The 21,741-nt window shown below is 39.5% G+C and overlaps 1 protein-coding gene across 1 annotated transcript in view; it reads left to right on the top strand.

The window, feature by feature from the left end:
* Positions 1-4,311: 4,311 nt before the first annotated feature.
* Positions 4,312-21,741, top strand: part of Gnb4 (G protein subunit beta 4) — a 38,125-nt gene continuing 20,695 nt past the window's right edge. The window contains exons 1-2 of the mRNA XM_047564945.1: positions 4,312-4,500; positions 20,657-20,755. Coding sequence (XP_047420901.1) covers positions 20,699-20,755 — 57 coding nt within the window. The 5' untranslated portion in view covers positions 4,312-4,500; positions 20,657-20,698. The remainder of the gene's footprint in view (positions 4,501-20,656; positions 20,756-21,741) is intronic.

Here is a 21,741-nt window from a genome sequence, read left to right as displayed (position 1 = left end):
ATAAAAACGTTGGTACAGAAATGCAGTGTTATGAGCAAAAAGGAAGGCTTCAGAAACTGCTGCTCTGTATCAAGGATGTGAGTCTGAAATGACATAAGCTTACTTCGGACAGAATCTACTAAGACATTGCTTCTCACATCCTTTGAGAACTCTGCTTTTAGATCTTTTTATTTTCATTTTGAGCTGTAGCTGGACACAATACCTTTACTTATTTATTTATTTTTATGTGGTGCTAAGGATTGAACCCAGTGCCTTACATGGGCAAGGCAAGTGTTTTTCCACTGAGCTACAATCCCAGACCATGCTTGTAGATCTTATTAACCTTTTATTAAATATTTTAAACTTACTATGTTGTAGTTGAAAGAAAACCTATTACTTTAGCTATAATGTTGCAAGTATAAAAATTTGGCCTCTGTAAGGTATACTGTGGAATTGGAATGCGTACAATACATATAGTGCAGTACTGAAAAAGTGTTTGAAGTTTTTATCTTTTTTTTTTTTTTTTTTTTGGTACCAGAGATGGAACCCACGGGTGCTTAACCACTGAGCCACATCCCAGCCCTTTTTACATTTTATTTGGAGACTGGGTCTCCTTAAATTGCTTAGGGCCTTGCTAAGTTGCTAAGACTGTCTTCTCTTGTTTTATACATGACAGTAGAATGCATTTTGACCCATCATACATAAATGGAATATAACTTCTCATTCATCTGTACATGATGTACATCTTGTACATGATGTAGAGTTACACAGGTCGTGTAAATCATATATGCACATAGGGTAATAATGTCCAGTTAATTATACTATCATTCCTACCCCTAAGCACCCTCCCCTCCCTTCACTCCCCTCTGTCTAGTCCAAAATATCTCTATTCTCTGCCCCCCTTATTGTGAATTATCATCCACATATCAGAGAAAAGCCTTTGGTTCTTTGGGATTGGCTTATTTCACTTAGCATGATATTCTCTAGTTCCATCCATTTACCTTCAAATGCCATAATTTCATACTTCTTTAAGGCTCAGTAAGATGCCATTGTGTATATGTACCACATTTTCTTTATCCATTCATCTGTTGAAGGGTATCTAGGTTGTTTCCACAGTTTAGCTATTGTGAATAGAGCTACTATAAACTTTGATGGGGGTTGGAGATGTGACTCAGTGGTAGAGCACCTGCCTGTCATGTGTGAGGTCCTGGGTTCAATATTCAGCACCAAATATAAATGAATAAAATAAAAGATCCATTGACAACTAAAAGAATATTTTTTTAAAAAATTGATGTGGCTTTGTCCCTGTAGTATGCTGATTATAATTCCGTTGGGTATAAACCGAGGAGTGGGATGACTGGATCAAATGGTGGTTTCATTCCAGTTTTCTGAGAAATCTCCATACTGCTTGCACCAATTTGCAGTCCCACCAGCAATGTATGAGTGTACCTTTATCCCCACATCTGAGGCTGGCTTTGAACTTGTGATCCTTCTGCCGTAACCTCCTGAGCCACTAGGATTATAGGTATGAGCCACCATGCCCTGCCAAGATTCTCTTCTTCATAGTGCATTTAGCATTGTCTGAAAATAAGGTAAAATCAGAAAAAAGTAGACCACTTCTAGGGTATGATTTAAAGGCAAGGGTACTGTAGATTACAGGGTATCATGCTGAGAACAGGATTCACGTTTATCAATTAGGACAAAGAGTGGAGCTTCTTTCAACTCGATCATAGGGGATCCAAGCATCTTGAATATGTAACTGTTATGAAACTCCTCCAAAAACAGTGGTCACGTTACCCCTGCCATGATTCTGTAGGGTAGAGGGGTGGGATTAGATATGAAGGTTATTTGAGTAAAATAAGTAGCAGAGTGTCTTGATTTGCTCACTAAATACCTGGTAAATGCAAGCTATTTTGTTAGACACCATGGGGGATACAAGACTGAAGCAGGGATTTTGTCTTCAAAGCTTCTCTAGCAGGAACCCCATAATCCAGCTGATAAAGTAAGATTTGAGAACATGAGCCTAGTGAGTTAGAAATCTAGATATGACTAGTGACACCCAAACAGAAGATCATTGGGCTTAACCCTTAGAAGTATGATCTGTCACTACAATTGTCTATGAATGCATCAGGCATCAAAAATATTAATAAAAAATGTTAATAGTGTGCTTTTTCTTTTTCTTTCTTTGTACATGGATTTCAATATCATTGAAAAAATTATGAATTGCTGGGTCACTTAAATGCATTGCTGTGCTCTTAGGAAATGTTCCTGGTTATGAATTCTTTTAATCAGCTCCACTTTCAGGTTCACAGTATAGCATTCTTAACAAGTGTTCTTTTCAGAAAAACATGTGGCTGATGTGGCAAAACAGACATCTAATGTCCTTAGAAATGTATTAGTTCACTTCACAATGAAATATTCCTTTTTTTATACTTGAACTTTTTTCTTCTAGTAATTTCTGTGTCTACATCAAATTTTTAGAAAGGTGAACATCATCAAATTCATTCACAAATCTTCAAGGATTTGAAACATTCTTGTTATATCTTTTCAGGTTTTGCATTCTGTGTTTGGGAGTTGTTTATTTATACTTCCCCTGATATTTTCTGGAGTAGAATATCTCAGTGCTTTCTACTAGGTTTTCCTAAATACTAGCAACTTGTTTTTCAGCATATTATCTTAGAACAACCAGTTCTCAAAGTCCTATAGTATGTGGTAGGTGCCAGAGCACAGGAACAAGACAGAAAAGAATCAAAAGAAAGAAAATAGGCTTTGGAATTGGTCCATTCAGGTGCGTGTAAGATCTCTGCCACTTCCTGTGGTATCCCAAGTGAATTACTTAATCTTACCAAACTTCAGTTTGCTTATCTGTAAAATGGGGATAAAATGCACATAGGTCATTATGAACATTTAGTAGGATAATAAGAAAGAAGAGAGCCTTGTACATAATAGACACTCCTTCACTAACTCCATCACTTCCTCCTTAAAAAAAAAATAATAAAGTTCAGGACTTAATCATTAAAACACACAAACAGTTACAGTTGCAGACTAGTCAGGTCCCAAACAACTTTTCTGACCTGTTAAGTAGAAGATATGGTACTTCTCCCTTGTCTTCTTAATGAAAAAAATGCACCCAGCATTATGAAAAATGAAAACTTGAGGGAAAACCATCAATAATTTCATCATGCCATTTCCATTTTTGTCATGGTCTGACTTTTATACAAAATGGTCACATTTTCTCCACAGCCGCAAACAGGGTGTTTATCTTGGCATAATCTCTTTTAAGGTACCAGTAGATTTATTCCAGGTGATAGTGGGAAGCAACTGAAGATGAGAGAATGGAAGGCTGCGGGGGTGTAAAAGTTCTTTTATGATATTGTTCAAACCTTTCTCCAGCACAGAAACTCCACAAAGAACTCCTCTGCAGTTTTTGTTACCCAGGGCTGTTCCTTTAAATTGTTTGACGTCAGAGAAGGAATGCTATAGCAACAGTCTGTCAAACTGGAATTAACTCAAAAGAAAGATGGGGGTGGGGAGAGGAAAAATGCTCCCAGGCGGTACTGACTTCAGAGGAAGCAATTTGGATAGATGCATTTATTTTATGACATTTTCAACATAAAACACCCAGAGAAATGCGAAAAAAAAAAAAAAAAAAAAAAAACTCGATTGAGATGCATGTGGCGTTTAACTCATGCAGAGAAGAGCAGCTTGGCAGGGTTAAATGGAAGGCCTTCCGGTGTTGTCAGTGACAATAGTGACAATAACTTCCAAGAATTGAACGTTTATTTAGAGGCAGGTTACGTGCAAACATTATGTCAGGTAATATTTTCAGCACCTTTATGAGGCAGGTATCAACTATCCTTATTTTGCCAGTGACAAAACTTATGCCTCGAGAGGGTGAGCTGTCACACAACTAGTGACTGGAACTGCAAAGCAATTGGGTATGACTCTGGGCTTCAGTTCACTTTCCTACAATCAAGAATTCCAGAAGGTGAAACCTAAACAGGACCTGGGTGTCGTCTAGCTCAGCTCTCCTATCCTGCCCCCGAGCAAACTGACGCCTGTGCGGTGTCAGGAAGGAAACTGACCACGGTACTTAGACGGGCTCTACTCTTTTCAGTGGCCCGGCATCCAGGCGCCGCACCAAGAAAACGAAACTGCCCTGGAATTAATGTTTTTCTTCTCCTTCTAGCAGGAAACGAGAAAGAAAATAGGAAGCAGAAGCTGCGGGCGGCGCCCGCTCCCTTCGCCCCCCGCCCGGGTCCCGCGCGCTTCAGGACTCGCGCGCGCCCGCAGCGCGCCCCCGTCCGCCCCCAGCGCGCCTCGAGCCTCGAGCCTCGCGCCACGTCCCCGCCCCGGCCCCGCGCCGCGGAGTTGGCTGCTGGGCGGAGTGGCTGGGTGTGGTCGGCGGCTCTAGGCTGGCGGTGCGCTGTGCTCTGCACGCCGGCTCCGCGCTTGAGGGCCAGCAGAGCGCACAGCGGACCCGGCCAGCGCCAGGTCGACGCGGGTCCGAGCTCCCTCCAGGTAGGTGTCGAGCGCGCGAGCTGCCATTCGTCGGTGCGCCCCACTAGGGCACCCCGGACTTCCCGCAGGGGGCGTGAGGCTCCGTGGGACTGCCGTCGCGGAACCCGGCCCGGATGGCGGTGCGGGGCGGGCTGGGTTCCTCCTGACTCCGGGACGGCGCCGCCGGGTGGCAGATACGGCCGGAGAGGGACGGGACGGGCGGCCCGGGACTGCGCTCCGCTACCACGCAGGGAATGGCCACTGCGCCAGGGTCCGGGGCACTTCTTTGGCTGTTCTGACCGCTCGCGCAGGGAGACCTCCCAGGTTCCTCTCCACCCCTTGAGGCCTCCTCCCAGGGACTCCGCAAGCTCCTGTTTGCCCCGAAGACAGCGGTTATCCCGCGGCTGCCCAGAAGTGCTCTTGGCTGGAGAGCAGTGGAAAAGCTCACAGAAGTTCTCCATTAAGTGCTAAAATGCGTCCTGTAGTTCAATGTCAAATTTATTTTTGAAATGATATAATGTTCGGTGGGTTTTTTTTTTGGAGGGGGAGCGATTGGGGAAGGACTGCAGAATAATGGATTTCGAATATTCGCAAGTTCCGTACAAAGAGAAAGTGTTTTCCTTTTCTCTCCACATCTTAAAGCATAAATGATTGCTTTAGACTTTGACATTTAATGCCATTCTGTAAGGGAAGATTGAATTTCCAAAAGTTTAAAAGCAGGCTTTTTTGTTCATACAAGCAGTGCTTTGTTTATTTTGCATCTCTCCCTCTTCCCTTCTCTCCCACTCCTTCCCTTTCTCTTTCAGTAAAGGATGAGTATGTATCTTTCTCTTCAACCACTGACAGTATAGCCAGGAGTATGGATTAGCGCCCTACCCGGAAGTTTTCTTAAGACATTGGAATTTAATTGTTGACTCAGTCCATCTCATTGTTGCACACTGAGATTGTGACCTTTAAGTACGCCTTATAGGAGAGAGAGTGCACACTGCTTGCTTACACAAGATGAAAGGGAAGTCATTTCTAGTGGACGAACTATATACATTTAAAATTGTACGCTTTAAGCCTCTTTACATTTTAATAGTCTTCAGCGTGGAGGTTTTGGTTTATCAGTGATAACTAGACAGACTCTGAAAGCTTATTACATATTTCAGTATTTGGTTAAAAATCACTTAAGGTTTTTCACGTTGCATTTTCATTTTTAGATGAATTTGAAATAAATATAAGCCTTTAAAATGTTTTGTAAACATTATCAACCTTGTATGTATGCATTGATAAGATTATAAAACTAATTAGTATGGTTTGCAATACATTTAGGTTCATCACTTTGCAAACCTATATATCATATAGGAAGTCATTCTGAGTTTTTGGTCATTGTTAACCTGTAAAATTTTTTTTAATCATTGATGCTTAAGTATGTCAACACATATTTTTATACTTTAAGATAGACCCTGGGAAAATTTCAAAATTAAAAATTGAAAGTAAGTATTGGACATTTTTCTGCCCTTACCAAATACTGCCTGAGGTGGTGTGATTTCTGATATCTTTTCAGGATATCTTTCATGGAAGTCGGGTGGCTGTTTTAGTTTATTTACCTTGCTGACTAGCTTGATCTGCATTCATTATAGAAATTGCTTTACTAATCATCTGTCTTGGGCCAGTGGCAGTGCTCTACTTTATTTACATTTCAATAACTTGGGAAAGGAGACATTGTCTACTTCTACAGGTGAGGAAACTGTAAGATGTTAAGGAAGTTGCCAGTAGTCACGAGCTATTTAACTCAGCTAGGACACAAGGCAGGATCTGAAGTTCATGTCTCTAAAGTTCATGTTCTTTCCTCTGTGCCACATTAACTTAGTGCCAACGCATGAGGAATGATCCACAATTACTCATTAGCATACACATAACATTTCCGAGACGTACCAGAGATGTGTGTTGGTTTTTCCAGCATGATTTGTACTATTCATCCATGTTACTCTATAGATCAGCCATTCTGTCACTCTACTCATGTTAAATATCTTGTTTAAAGTCCAGAACCTCCCTCTTACTAGCATGTATCTTACTAACATCAATAGGTAATGATGACTTACTTATCCTTCCAAAATAATGACCCCTTTTTAATGTGGATTCTCTAGATATAGAGACATAACTAATTTGTCAGGTTACAAAGAGGATGACAATCTGTTTTGGAATATGGGAACCCTTTGCTATCCCTCAAATTAAACCAAGAGATTTTTTTTTTTTTGGTACTGGGAATTGAACCAGGGTCACTCAACCACTGAGGCAGATCCCCCCCAAGAGATATTTTGATAGATATCTACCCTTACAGTTATTCCTTCTCCCCTGCATCTTCAGTTTTTCAGTTTCTATGGAATCATTAGTGTTCTATATAAACATACTCTTATGTCTCCCATCTTGTAGTAAATATTTTTAAAAACCAGTATTCTACTTTAGTGATTACCTCATTTCTCTGCTTCACCTTGACAAAACCTAATTCCTTGACAGAACAAAATAAATACAGGATAGCCGGGCATGGTGTCCCACACATGTAACCCCAGTGACTTGGGAGGCTGAGGCAGGAAAAGTGCAACTTTGAACTAGCAGGAACAATTTAGGGAGACCCTACCTCAAAATTTTAAAAAACTGGGGGGTTGGGTTATGATTCGGTGGTAGAGCCCTTGCCTAGCATGTGCGAGACACTGGGATGGATCCTCAGAACCACATAAAAGTAAATAAAATCCAATAAAGGTTTTGTGTCTGTCTACACCTAAAAATTTAAAAAAATTTTAAAAATTAAAAAAATTTAAAAATCAGGCCAGGGATGTTACTCAGTGGTAGAGTAGCTCTGGGTTCAGTCCCCCATACCATCAAAAATTATTTTTAAAAATAAATAAATACAGGACAGGTAGCCAGAAACCAGTTAGTTTCCTACAGTGGGGTAGGTAGGAACTGAATAAACTGATATTAAAAAGGAGTGGTATATCTTCTTGTAAGGTTTCAAATTTTGGAAACTTGTTTATCTTTTACATGTTCAAAAATAAAATTAACAAAATAAGGGGTGGGCTCCAAAATTGAATACAAACAATAACAAATGAACCAACTGTATTTCAATGAATAGCCTGAACTCCCTGAAGGAAAAAAAAAAAAATGACTCCAAGTAAGTTTTGAACATAGGACTTTGACTATATGCCTTTAATATAAAGATTAAAAGAAAACCTGAGAGACATCTTGAACTCCATGTACTAGGCTGATATTTGTATGGTAGAAGTATAGCAATTCTGAAACTATTTTGTGTGTCTTGAAGGATTGAGCAAACGAATAAATTCATTATATTTGGGAGCTAGAGTTTTCACTCTGGGAGAAGAGAACTACAAATGTGAAATGGATTTCCATGTTCAGCAGGTTATAATATATTACCATCATTATTCATTTTCATGCTCAAATTTCTGTGTATTTGACCACTAGGAGCTCCTTTGAACTAATTCCTATATTCTTTTGTTGCTGTTTTGAGACCGGGCCTCAGTATGTTGCCCAGGCTGGTCTTGGACTTGTGGGTTTAAGCAATCCTCCCTACTCCGCCTCCAGAGTAGCTGGGACTACACCCATGTGCCACCATGACAGACTCCTATTTCCTTCTGATGCGCCCAACTTTAAAAAAAACACTGTCTTACTTTGTGGCACAAAATGTTCAAGCATCATATTCCCCTGTTGCAGCTCTGGAAACAGCTTTTTAGATATGGACATTAGCTGTGCTCACTGCTACTCTGGGTGTCATTACTCCTAGGCCCTTTCACCAGACACAGTTAGGAAACATATGCACATATGCACCCAGGCATATATGTATATATATTTTAACCCTGAGTCCACATTGATGCTGAGTCCCTATCCAACACCAGAGTATTCTTTAGTGCCTTCTTCTATTCCACATTTTTAGTTCTCTTCTCCCAGAGTGAAAACTCTAACTCCCAAATATAATGAATGTATTCATTTGCTCAATCCCACAAGACACACAAAATAGTTTCAGAATTGCTGTACCTCTACCATATAAGTACCCTCTAGCCTCTTTATTTTCCTGCAGGTTAGTTTCTGCCTTAGAACCTTTGCATTTACTTTTGTTTCTGCCTGATATGCTTTTCCCCTTTTAAGACATAGCTCATTTCCTCACTCCATTCAGTTTTACTTAGATTAATTGATTTAAAAATGAACTTCCTAGTCACCCTCCAACTTCTTGTAATTTTTTTTAAGTACTGAGGATTGAACCCCAGAGTGCTTTACCACTGAGCCACAATCCCAGTCCTTTTTTATTTTTTATTTTGAAACACAGTCTTAGGGTCTCACTAAGTTGCCAAGGGCCTTGCTAAGTTGCTGAGGCTGGCCTTGAACTTGGAATCCTCCTGCCTCAGCCTCATGAGTTGCTGGAATTTCAGGCTGCATCACCATGTCCAGCCAACTTCTGATATTTCCCCCCTATTCCGCTATATAGTACCTATCTGTATTTAAAAACATATAATTTGTTTATGTGCTTTACTATCTTTCTCCCAAACTGATACAGAAGAAAGTGCCACAACAATGGAAACTTTTGTTTGTTTTGTTTACTACTGAATCACTAGAGCCTAGAATATGCCTGGCATGTGACTGGGACTCAGAATTGTTCAATGAATGTTTGAATTTATATTTGCCAGCTCGTTGCTACATTTTAGCTAAAGCTATTTCAATTGGGTAAGATAGTTTCCAGAGACTCATACAGCATTAATGCTATTTAAGGTCTTTTGGTGAAGCTAGAAGGCTTCTCTGGAAGCCAGCAAGTTACCAACTTTATATCTTTACCTTTCTTTCGTCTGCCCTCTGCTGGAGGTAATACTAATGAGCAGCTAATGAGAATAGGTCAGTAGGAAAATTGAAAATGGATCACAAACTGGATAATTAACTTTAAAAAAAAATTAAACCAATTTGAAAATTTTAATTTAAGGTAAGCCTCCAGATTAATCATCATATGATAGAAAAGAGTGAAAAGAATGGACAGTAGTTAGATGTATAGTTACGGATGAAAAAAAGAGACAGCCTATATATTTTGGTTACTTAAAAACACTTCCTGTTCAAATATACTGCTTTTCCTTAAAATAGTTTTTAAAATTTTCCCCCACTAGTTCAAGACATCTAAAAAAAAAAAAAAAAAGACATCTTTTTTCAATGGTAGTAATAATCTCAGCTAACCCTCACTAACTCTGCTGTGTGTGTGCTAACCCATGCAGTTGTAGAAGCCAGTGGTCTAACCCCAACAGTTGGGTTCTAGACGTGGTGCTCTTCATTATTATGCTGCACTGCCTTCTTCCTGCTAATGTCCTGTGGATGGAACAGTGTTGTTGTCAGCTTTTTTATCTCTGTGAACAAAAGACTTGACTAGAACAACTTAGAAGAAAAACAGTTTATTTTGGCTTATTGTTTCAGAGTACCAATCCATGGTCGGTTAGGCGGAGCATCATGGTAGAAGGATGTGGCAGAAGAAAGCAGCTCAGGCCAAGCAACAAGAAAGGGAGGGGAGAGGAAAGGAGGGGAGGGGAGGGGGAGAGAGAGAGTGAGATTAAACTCTCCTCTTCTAATCATTTCACCTCTGAACACTCTTACATTGTCTCACACATGAGATTTTGAAGAACACCTCATATCTAAACCATAACAATCAGATACCAAAAAAATTCCTTTGGTGTGATAGTTATGAACAACAAATGCTTGGTAAACTTACAACATGTGTCCATCAATACTATTTTTCCAGTGTGCATTATGAAGAACTTTTTCTTCTAGAATTACTGAGGGATGAGTGTTATTTAATCTGCTTTGAAGTAGAAGTCACATGAAGTGATTTTCTATTTTTCAAGTACTACTTACTTGCTAAAATAATATAGTTTCTCTTAGTGTCCATATTTAATACTTAAGGCAATATATAGCAACTTAAAAGGACTTAGGGTTTTTTTTTTTTTTTTTTTTTTTTTTTTTTTCCAATTTGACTCTAGCAGAGTTTGTTCCTATACTGGATAGTTACTACATTTAAGGAAAAACTCCCACTAAGTTGCTTACCTTCCAGTTGGTATCTGAAAGGGAATAATTTACTCAAGGGATGTGAATGCTGGCATCTTTGTAATCAGTGCTTACGCTCTGATATGCTCTGCTTCATAGCTGCTCTCAAATTGACGTGTTTTAAACTTTTATTATATAAAGAGTTCATGAATATTCTGAAACATCAGTTTCTTCTTTATTATGTTTTAGAAGCCCTACCATTTCCACTATCATTTATCATGTCAAAATTTTTCAGCAAAAGAGGAATTGATAAAATCTATTAATTTTATCAATTTCTCTATAGCTGAGGAAAGACTACTACTTTGGGAGAGGTAAAGATGACGAAAATGGTCCCTGTACTCAAAAACCAAATAATCTCTGGGTTTTACATAAGATTTTTGATATATTTATGGCCACATTTAGCAATTACTTGACTCACCACCCCTCTCCCATTTTTATATTAAGTTCCCCACCTAACCACTTCACCTAGGAATTGTTTAAAATGTGAAAACTAGCTGTTTGGTAATGTGAAACTAAAAACCCAGTAATATAGCTTAAGCTGAATGAGGCTTTGTTGTCTCATTTCCATGGGACATAGATCATATACATTATATTTATTTATTTTTTTAATTAATTAATTTTTTTTTTTTTTTGCGGTACCGGGGATCGAACTCAGGGCCTTGTGCTTGCAAGACAAGCACTCTACCAGCTGAGCTATCTCCCCAGCCCCTACATTATATTTAGAATAGTTAACAAGGTTTATAGTGATCATTTTTTTATAAGGAAATAATTTAAGATATTTGATTCAAGAATTCTGTAAGTTACTTATTTAAATGGAACATGGTAGGCAGGTAATTGCATAAAGAAATTGAAATTTGTTAACAAGGGATCTACAGCAGGTACATTTTGTAGAATGGGGTTTTTCTAAGAACTAAAGTGTTACCATAAAAAGCTTTGGATAGTACATGCACGTGGGTAAGTGCTCAGTTAATATTAGCTTTTGTTTCAGTTACTCCTCCTTAGACTTTTTAAGTTTAGAGGGCCTCCTGCCTTCATGCTTGGTAATCTTCCTCATCTATATTACAGGTCAATGATCTCTTATCCACAATTGAGAAATCTAAAATGCTCTCAAATACAGGCTTTTTTTCTTCATGAACTATTTAGTGTCAAAACTTTATATGACCTGATCTCATTTGGTGATCATATGGAGTATTTGCCATATATAATGAACATTTTTGTTCCACCTAAAAATTTCAAAATTCTGAAACACATCTAACCCTAGAGTGTATTTAGGGTAATGGATTATGTATGCATTTATATGTCTGTCTTCCTTCTTAGACTGTAAATTCCTTGAGACCAGGGCCTAAGTTGTATTCATATGTAGCCCCTGTCCCTGGCACATTCAGTAAATGTTTGGTGAGAAAATAAACTGGCAGAATGTAATGGCTAGGTGAAGGGAGACACCCTAGAGGGCAGGGCCTTCTTTATTTCCTGGAACACAAACAAACGGCCTTCAGTTCACAAGTTAAGTCATTTTACTTTGGGGGTACTTAGAAGCGCTCCAAGTGATGAGTAACATGGTGGTAGAATAATAAAATACAAAACCTCGCGCTCAGTGCTGCAGCTTCAGCATCTCCAGGTTCCCTTTTGCTTCCATATCCACTTACTCTGTGCAACTCTAGGGTTTTGGCTAACTTTTTAGGGTTTTTTTTGTTTGTTTTTTTGTTTGTTTTCTGGTGCTAGGGATTGAACCCAGGGCCTTGGGCATGCAAGGCAAGCACTCTACCAACTGAGCTACATCCCCAGCCCTTGGCTAGCTTTTTGAGAAGGACAAATGTGGGATGGTATGGCTTGTGTGTTTTAAATTTCTTGGTAAGAATGATCATAAAAGCTTTAAAATACCTTCCCTGATTCATTATTTTTTAAAAAATATATATTTTATAACATATAAGAAAAGTAAATCTGATTGCGAAGGACAAAATAGAATATTAGAAAATTTGATTATCTACAAACTACTTGAACTATTTCAGAGAACAGACTTTTAGGAAGCAAAAGTAGTTTATGCTTACATTTTTAAAGTTCAATTTAAAATATTCTTTCATGGCTTACATGAGCTTTCCTGATCAGTGTGAAAATTATTACTAGCTAAGAAGTACTTTGCTTGTTTCATATGGATTCAAATGGCTGTTGACCAGCACAGCAGTGTAATTGTACAGATGCATAATGCCTTGCTTTAGTAAAAGTCTGTGGACTTTTAAGATGTGGAGTGAGAAGGCCATTTGAATTATACAGCTGTATTTTTTCTATTTTATTTAACAAATTGGCTTGGATACAATACAATGGCTCATTGGTGTCTTTCGATATGTGTAACTGGTACAGCTGAACTTTTTAAAAAATAACTGATATGCTGCTTTTTTCACCTAACAATCCTTTCACTATACTACAGTTATTTAAAATGTGTTAAATGGAGCAAATATCCGTGTTGAAAAAGAAATCAAGAAGTTATAGTAACTGAAAATAAGAACATTATGCTTATCAAATAATGTCTCTTAATTTATTAGTTTAAAATTGCTTTTGCAATATCAGTGCCATTTCAAGGATAAATTGTGATTAACAGCTATAATTTGACCTTGAGCAAAATCACCACTGGTGAGATTATTTGACCGTTGATCTGTATCCTCTTGGTTTTTTTTTTTAAAAAAAGAAAGTAGGTCTGGCTCATTTATACCTTATATTCCTTTTATCCTTCCTTCCTCCCAGGAGGAAATTTCTTAATTAGCTGACTGAAGATAGAACATGGGGAAACATAAATAAATATTTATGAAATGAATAAATTGAAGTACCCACAAAGCCACAGAGAAGAAGGGCAAGGGAGCTGTGGGATTGTAACAACCATAGGAATAAAGTTGAAATAAGAAACAAAGGTCCTCAGTCAGATCCAGCAAATCCAGTGAGATGCTCTTGGAAAGGAGGCAGCATGGCAAAACCATCGTGAGCCTGGGTTTCAGTCATGTCTGCCTCAAACCCCAACTCCTCTAATGTTAAGCAAGATATTGAACTTGTCTGAGCCTCAGTTTCTTTTTTCTTTCCTTTTGTTTTATTTCATTCTGTTTAATACCTGTGGACTTCATGTGCAAGAGTTGGGTTCATTATAACTAGACTCATCTCGTTGGGCCTGGTGGCATGTACCTGAAGTTCATCCATACATGACTCACTTTCATATATTTATGTTTGCTTTCTTAATAATATATGGACAAAAAAAATAGCAACTACCTGTGTGTTTTTTCTGCATACAATATTATCATTCTTTTGCTTAAAAAAAAAAGATTGTATTACATATTTGTACATCCTAAATAATGATATTTCGTTTTAGTGGGTTTTTGAGTTTTGTAAAAGGGATATTTATCCTGGAACTCTTTCTTCTCAACATTATTTTTAGGATTCACCTATGCTGTTTCTAACTGTAGTTCATTTGTTTTCATTGCTTTATAATAATTTGCTGTGAAAACACTATAATTATCCATTCTGACAGTGGGCATTGGTGTTCTAGTTTATTATTTCAAGTAGTGTGGTATGAACAGTCATACCCTGCTCTTGCGTGCATGCACTAGAGTATCTTTTAAGACTTAGTTATCAGGAGGAGAATTAGATCATCAATGAAAGACATAAATATCATCACCTTTGTTAGGTGTTTCCACGTTGCTTCCCAAAGAGTTGCCCTACCGGAATGAGAATTGTCATTTTTCTATAACCTTGCTAATTCCCACTTTATTAAAAATATTTGGTTAATCTAACAGGTATGGGGTCTGGGGTTGTGACTCAGTGGTAGAGCTTTTGCCTAGCACGTTGAGGCACTGGGTTTGATCCTTAGCACCACATAAAAATAAATAAATAATAAAGTAAAGATATTGTGTCCATCTACAACTAAAAAGAAAATATGTTTTAAAAAACTAACAGGTTTGGAACTGTATCCTGTACTTTAATTTGCATTTCCCTTATTTCTGAGGTCATCTCATTTGTATATTGCCTCTGGAGTTTTTCCTACTGTGATTGGCCAATTCCTGTATTTGCACATTTTCCTATGGGAATGTTATTTGTATTGTTAGTTTGAAGGGATTGCTTTTAAAATTCTACATGCTAATCCTTTGTTTGAATTTTAGCTTGTAACTATCTTTTCCCAGTTCAAGGCTTGGTTATTTGCTGGGGGAGGGTTGAGGAGGTCTTGCTGTTTTCTTTCCTTCTCTTGGAGGTAGAGGAGAAATATACTGCACTTACCTAGTGGAAGCTGCTAGCTCTTATCTTGGACCTTTACTCCTCTCCCTAGTTTTCTTATACTTAGGGATCATTTTAAAAATCAGATGAGGCAAAATAAATACATAAAAATTTTTTAAAAAAATCAGCTGTAGCAGATGGGTTATGTTTGGGGTGGGCAGGAGGCAGCTGATCACCGAGCTGTAAGTAAATCATTGGGGAGATTCTGTTTCCATATGTTGGAAGATTAAAAAAAAAAGCATGTTTGGATGTTGGGGCCCATACCCCAACAGAACTAATTCCTTGAGAGACAGCTTTCTCAATTTTCTGTTACACACACACACACACACACACACACACACACATACCAGAGTCAATGTAAACTTTAATTTCTATCTATAATGGCTTCCTTGTCATTAATTCAGGGAAAGTCTGCTTGGTGAGAGATTATTTTTGGCTTTCTCCTTTCTCAAATTAGGATCTTGATTACTTTAAACTTTAAATAAGAAAGACTCTGAGCTGGTTTATGCTGCAGCTAGTCTGCCTGGTTGGGAACCAGTGGAGAATTTCTTCAGTGGTGGGTGATCATTTGTCTTGCCGATTCTGCCCCTAAGCTTAGTTTCCATATTTTTCTTTCCCCCATGTTGGGTTCACAAAGTTTTAGAAAATATTTTGCCACCTCTTTGATTTCCATTTTTTATTAAACTGTGGATACACAGGAGCTGCAGGTGGGAAAGTAATAGATGGCTTTGTTTTCTGTAGGTCAAAATAAGTGCTCCTAGAGGACTTGATCTCTCAAAATTTGAGCATGCTTTAGGTGTATAGTGTGAGGGAGCCACTTACTAAATTATACCTAATTCAGAAATATTATTCCCAGGCATTCTAAACTTATGTTATGCACATACCCATCAATACACAGCTTGCCCATTTCTTTGGATCCTTACCTTCAGAACATAATTTCCTAGAACTTACCATATTAGGTTTCACCTGGGGCATCTTATGGCCACATTTTACCCTAGATAGCCTCTCGGCTTGTCTGTGAGTTTATGTTAGATTCACGCTTTATTGGTCCTCTAAGGAATCCAGGAATTGTTGGACGAGAAGAAAAAATTAACCTAGGAAATCTATGTAATTAATATGTTTTCTATTCTGATTTTTTTAAGAATGAGAAATTAGTTCCTCTTTTTAGCAGCAGAAAGGGAAGGGCAGGAGAATGGCAGCTTTGACATTATCCAAAGAAAGTTTGTGGTTATCTGGCACTAGCATCACAAGGGTTCTGGTTTTGTGGCTTAGAAACATTTCTCAGACAGCCTCTTGCCTTCTAGCTGCCCATTCCTTTTCCATCATGCCTGTTTTAACAGCCTGATTTAGTAAGATTTTGTTGCTGCTGTGACTAAAGGATCTGACCAGAACAATTTTAGGGGAAGAAAAGTTTGAGGGCTCATGATTTCAGAGGTCTTAGTCCATAGAAGGCCGGCTCCATTCCTTGGGGCTTGAGGTGAGGCTGAACGTACGTAACGATGGAAGAGTGCGGCAGAGGGCAGCAGCTCACTTGGTGATCAGGAAGCAGAGAGAAAGAGCTGCATTGCCAGATACAAATATATATACCCCAAAGCCATGCCCCAGTTCCCACTTCCTCTAGCCACACCCTCCCACTTCAGTTACCACTCACTTCATCCCTATGAGGGGATTAATTCACTGATTGGGTTAAGACTCAACCCAATCACTTCTCTTCTGAACCTTCTTGCATTGTCTCACACATGAGCTTCGGGGGACAAGGTTTGAGAATTCAGAATTCCACCTGAGGGGTTGGGGATATGGCTTAGTCGGTAGAGTGCTTGCCTTGTAAGCACAAGACCCTGGCTTCAGTCCCCAGGACTGCAAAAAAAGAATACACGGAATTCCACATGAGAAAATGGGGTCATGGATAGGCAGCTCTCTTTAAAAGTATTTAATGAAGAGAAGGGACTGTAGGTGATGGTGAGATGATGTACAGTCAAAGAAAAAGATTTTTTTTTTTTTTTGTAAAGAAAGGGAAAAGGTTTATTTTGGCTCACAGTTTTAGAGGTTCCAGCTCATGAAAATTAATCCCACATTCTTGTGCCTCTGGCAAGGTGCACACCATGGTGTGACTATAGGGCAGAGCAAACAACTCACCTTATCAGCCAGGAGGCAAAAAGAGGAGAGAGTGATTTGGGGTCCCATGTCCCCTTCAAGATGGGCATGCCCCCAGTGACCTAAGGGCCTCCCATAAGACCCACTTCCTGAAGGTTTCACTACCTCCCAAGAGCATCACTTTGGGGTCTGAACTTTAACACAGACCATTGGGGAAAACTTATCCAAACTATGGCATTCCAGCCCTGGCCTCCTAAGGTTCATGACCATCTTACAATACAAAATACATTCAGTCCATCCCCAAGGGTCCTCAAAGTCTTAACTGTTCCAGCATTGATCAAAAGTTCAAGTCCAACTGTGTGCAGTAGTGCATGCCTGTAATCCCAGTGACTTGGGAGGCTGAGGCAGGAGAATCACAAGTTCAAATCCAGCATAGGCAACTTAGCGAGGCCCTGAGCAACTCAGTGAGACCCTGTCTCTAGTAAGATATAAAAAAGGGATAGGAATGTGACTCGGCTTGGTGGTTAAGTGCTCCTGGGTTCAATCCCTGGTACCAAAAATAAAGTTCTCTTCAAGTTCAAAGTCCTCTTCAAGACCCCAGGCAAACTCAAATGTAAGCCCCATAAAAATAAAAAAGAAAGTTATATACTTCCAAGATACAATGGTAAGATAGGCACAAAGTAAACATTCTTATTTCAAAAGCTTGGAATAGGAAAATAGTAAGGAAGGATCAGTCTAAAACAAGACAAGAACATAGCAGGGCAAACATTAAATCCTAAGGCTCCATCTACACTGGCAAGATATGGGCTACCAAGGACTGGGGAAACACCTTTGTTCTTTCAGCCTTGCTGGAAAGTGCATATGTCCACTCTTTTGGCTGACTCTATGCTGCCTATAGCTTTCCTTGACAAGTGTTGCACGTTGCCAAAGTCTTCACCTTCCCTGGGTCTCCATTGCAGCTTTAGCTTCACTCCCATATCTCCATTCCACATTGCCCCATGGAAGGCTGCTTGCGAAGACTCTGACCCCACAGCACACTGCCCAGCTGCTCAGCCTTTCCTTTTATAATCTTGGTGGAAGTTTCCATGACTCCATAACTCTTAAATTCTGCAGACTTGCAAAACCAGCATCACATCAATGGGCCAACCAGCAGGAGCTGTACCTGGATCCACTTGAACCACAACTGCAGCAGCCTCTGACTGCCTTCTCCTTCTGCCCCCACTCTCCCTACATACACACACTCTCTTTAAAGGGAGAGACTTGGGCATGTTTAACTGTTGATAGTAAGGATCCAGTTGAAAGTCTGAGGCTCCCTGCAGATTACTTACTGAATGAAACTATTAAAGTTCTAGTCCCCCACTAGATAGATTACACTGTTGCCACCTGAACACACTGACCAAGCTTAGCTTTACTAGCAGTGGCATAAAGAAAACAGTGTTTATCCTGATGTACTGTAGTATGAAGTCCATATCACCTAGAAGGATTCTTGCCATACATGTGTATCTAACCTGGATGTATTCCATCCTATCGATCTAACTTCCATTTTACAGGCAGTGTAGAGGGTAAAGAAACAAACAATACTACAAAGAAGAAAGAGAAAGTGGGACATTCTAAGGACAAGTGACTTAGTCTCTAGTGAATCAATATCATAGGGAAAAAAGAGCAAGAGGTGGCTATTTCTAGATGGAGAGTCTTAAGAGACATGACAAATGTATTATGTAGTCCTTAATTGGATCCTTATTCCAACAAACAAGATATAAAAACACATTTGTGGAAGTCTCCAGTCTCTTCCTAAAATAGTAATATTTCTGTCTTTTGGTTCTGTGATTTATTCTAATTCCTTAGAATGAATTTTCCTGTATTTCTTAAGCTATTTTAGGTTAGCTTATTTATTGGAAACCAAAGTGTCATAGGTGTTGGGTATATAGCAAAGAATAAGGCAAACTAAAACCCTACCTCAGGGAGCTTGATTTTTATAAAGGGGAAACAAATCACAAATAAATTCATGCTAAATAGCATTGAGTCTTATAGTGAAGTGTAAGACAGGCGTGTGGACCAGAGACGGGGAGGATTGGGTGCATGTGTGCTGTCAGCAGAGGCTCCTCTGAAAGGGTAACACCTGAGCAGACCTAAGGAGCAAGCGATGAAAGTGTCACAGACAAGTGTGGTCCAGGTCAAGGGCAGGGTGAATCAAAGACCCTGAGACTGGAATCTGCTTAGTATGTTCAGAGAACCCCAAGAAAGCTTTTGAGCACCTGGAGGAAAGAGGGGAGGGGCAAAGGAAGAGTAGGTGTGTGCAGGGTATGAGTGTGTATGAGAGAGAGGTTCAGGGCTCCTTAGGTCAAGATAGACAGTTGGCTTCACTCTGAGTGGAGCAGAAAACCGTTGCAGAATTTAAAGTCGAAGAGTGACTTGTATTTTAAAGGATCACTACTTGCTATACTTAGATTAGACTGGAGAGTGATCCTGTCAGTAGGAAGGAGACCAGGTGAGAGAGATGATGGGGATTTGGATCAAGGTAGTATAAGTAGAGGTAATCAGAATCAGATACTGAATAATATTTTAAGGCATAACTAACTTGATTTGCTGATGGATTAGAGGTGAGTGAGTAGGAAAGACTCAGAAATTAAGGATGGCTCTCAGATTTTTAGCTTAAACAGTTGGAAGAATGGAGTTGGCTATTTACTGAAATGAGGAGGACTTGGAGGTGGAGGGGATTCAGTTTCGAAGCGTTGAATTTGTGCTGCATATATGGAGGCCAGTTGGAGATGCCTATTGCTCCCCTATAAAATGCTGTAAAGTATTTCTCACTGGACTCCTGTCCAGTATCAGTTCCCTGTAATTCAGTGGTGGGATGGGGTGGGATGGAGGGAGGAGGTTACCGGACATTGAACCAAAGGGTACTCTACCACTGAGCTACACTCACAGCCCTTTTCATTTTTTATTTTGAGGCAGGGTCTCACTAAGTTGCCCAGGCCGGCCTCAATCCTCAGCCTGCTGAGTCAGGTGGGCACTACCACACTCAACTTATAATTGAGTTTTAAATACTGAAATTCAAAGTTTCTCTTCCATCTTCTGATCACTCTCAGCCTAAAATGAGTGAAAGAAAGAGCAACTGTCCAAAGCAAGATTTTTTCCTCATAGAAGAGCAAGGGATTGCTGTCTGGGATATGTGTGGTATGGAGGACCATAGATGCATCCGAAGAGGTTGGGGCAAGGGGAGGATTTCAGAAGAAAGAAGGGCAAAGTCCACATAAGCTGTTTTGAAACAAAGCCCTTTGTTACCGAGGCTTGTTGTAGGAGCTGATATTAGCCCATGAGGGAGACAGCTGTTAGGCAAGTGTCTGCCTGCAAGCTTATCTAGAACACTGTGGTTTCCAGGAATTCCTTGGATGGTTCCTTCATAGGCACATGTCTGAAGGCTCCTCCTTCATAGCCTCAGGCTGTTTTGATAGTGTTTGACATAAGTGGCTGTTTTGCTGCTGACAACTTTCACATCACGTTCCTCCATAAAACCCTCTGATAAATGACCTAGGTCCATAATTACTAAGCAACTGTCAATTTTAGTAATAATCGACTATTTCAGAGTTTCAGAAGGACTAAAAAACAATTATATGTCAGTATTGGCACTGGGGATTGAACCCAGGGCCTTGATGCTTGCAAGACAAGCACTCTACCAACTGAGCTATATTGCCAGCCCAATGTCAGTCTCTCAAAAGTAAATTTGAAGATGGAAAACTAAGTGTCCTCTCTCTCTCAACAGTTGCTTTTACTTGGTAATTCCTGAGGTAAACAGATTCAAAGGATGAGTGAACTGGAACAGTTGAGGCAGGAAGCAGAACAACTACGGAATCAGATCCAGGTAAGAACTTCATATTGAAATTTTAATGCTTCCCCGCTCCCCCCAGTGCTGAGGATTGAACCCAGGGCCTTATGCATGCTCGACAAGCACTCCACCACTAAGCTATATCTCCAAGCTCAGTTTTTACACTTTTATTCCGTATCAGCAGTGTGTTAAATTCCTGAGTATGTCAGTTTACATATATTAAGTAATTTGTAAGGCCAGAAAGGATCAATTTGGTTTTAATCTTGCTTCTAATGACTGCTCCAAAAGTGATTCCTGATAAGTACCTATGCCCACAAGTGGCTTCCATGCCCCTAAGAGGTTAATAATATGTATGTTTGTAAGCCCAGCTGGGAGACAAACAGATTTCTCTTCTTACTCATACACCTAGAATCTAGATTTTTGGTGCATTACAGTGAGACAGACATTACATTGTAATAAAGTCGGAAATGTTAATCTCTAAAACATTAAATCACAGAAACATTAAAAATTATAAAAGGCAGGATCAAGGCATGTCTGACCTCTTTTAGTCTTGGAAATCAACTCAAAACAGTAAAAAGGACAAGAAACAAATATAAGCGCTGGCCTTAACAAAAATGAGACTCTTAGAACCATAAAAGGATGGAGAAGCATTGCCAAATGCAGCAGCATGTGGGACAGCTCTGACAGAAGGTGCCTTCGGCTGCAAATCTCATACAAAGTAGGAAGCACTCTCCAAGGGACAGCCCCAACAATCCCTTCTTTGAAACAATGAAACAGATGCTTGCTCAGACTTTGTTGGCATTGAAGAACAGCAAGGAATGGCAGAGTTAAAAATGAAAGGATATAGGTATGCCTCCTGGAGAGCCAGAGAGAGCAGAGACTGAATTGTGGGTAGCTGACAGCCGCCTGCTTCTTTTCACAGGGAAAAGTAAAAACTAAACCAGCTTGCAAATATAGATGAAGAACTTCAGCACAAAGCAGGAGAATCTCTGGTAGCTTGGAGCGTAGCTCTGAACCTTCCC

The sequence above is a fragment of the Sciurus carolinensis genome, chromosome 9, assembly GCF_902686445.1.
Source record: "Sciurus carolinensis chromosome 9, mSciCar1.2, whole genome shotgun sequence".
Lineage (NCBI taxonomy): Eukaryota > Metazoa > Chordata > Mammalia > Rodentia > Sciuridae > Sciurus > Sciurus carolinensis.
This window is presented reverse-complemented; position numbering and strand designations above follow the sequence as displayed.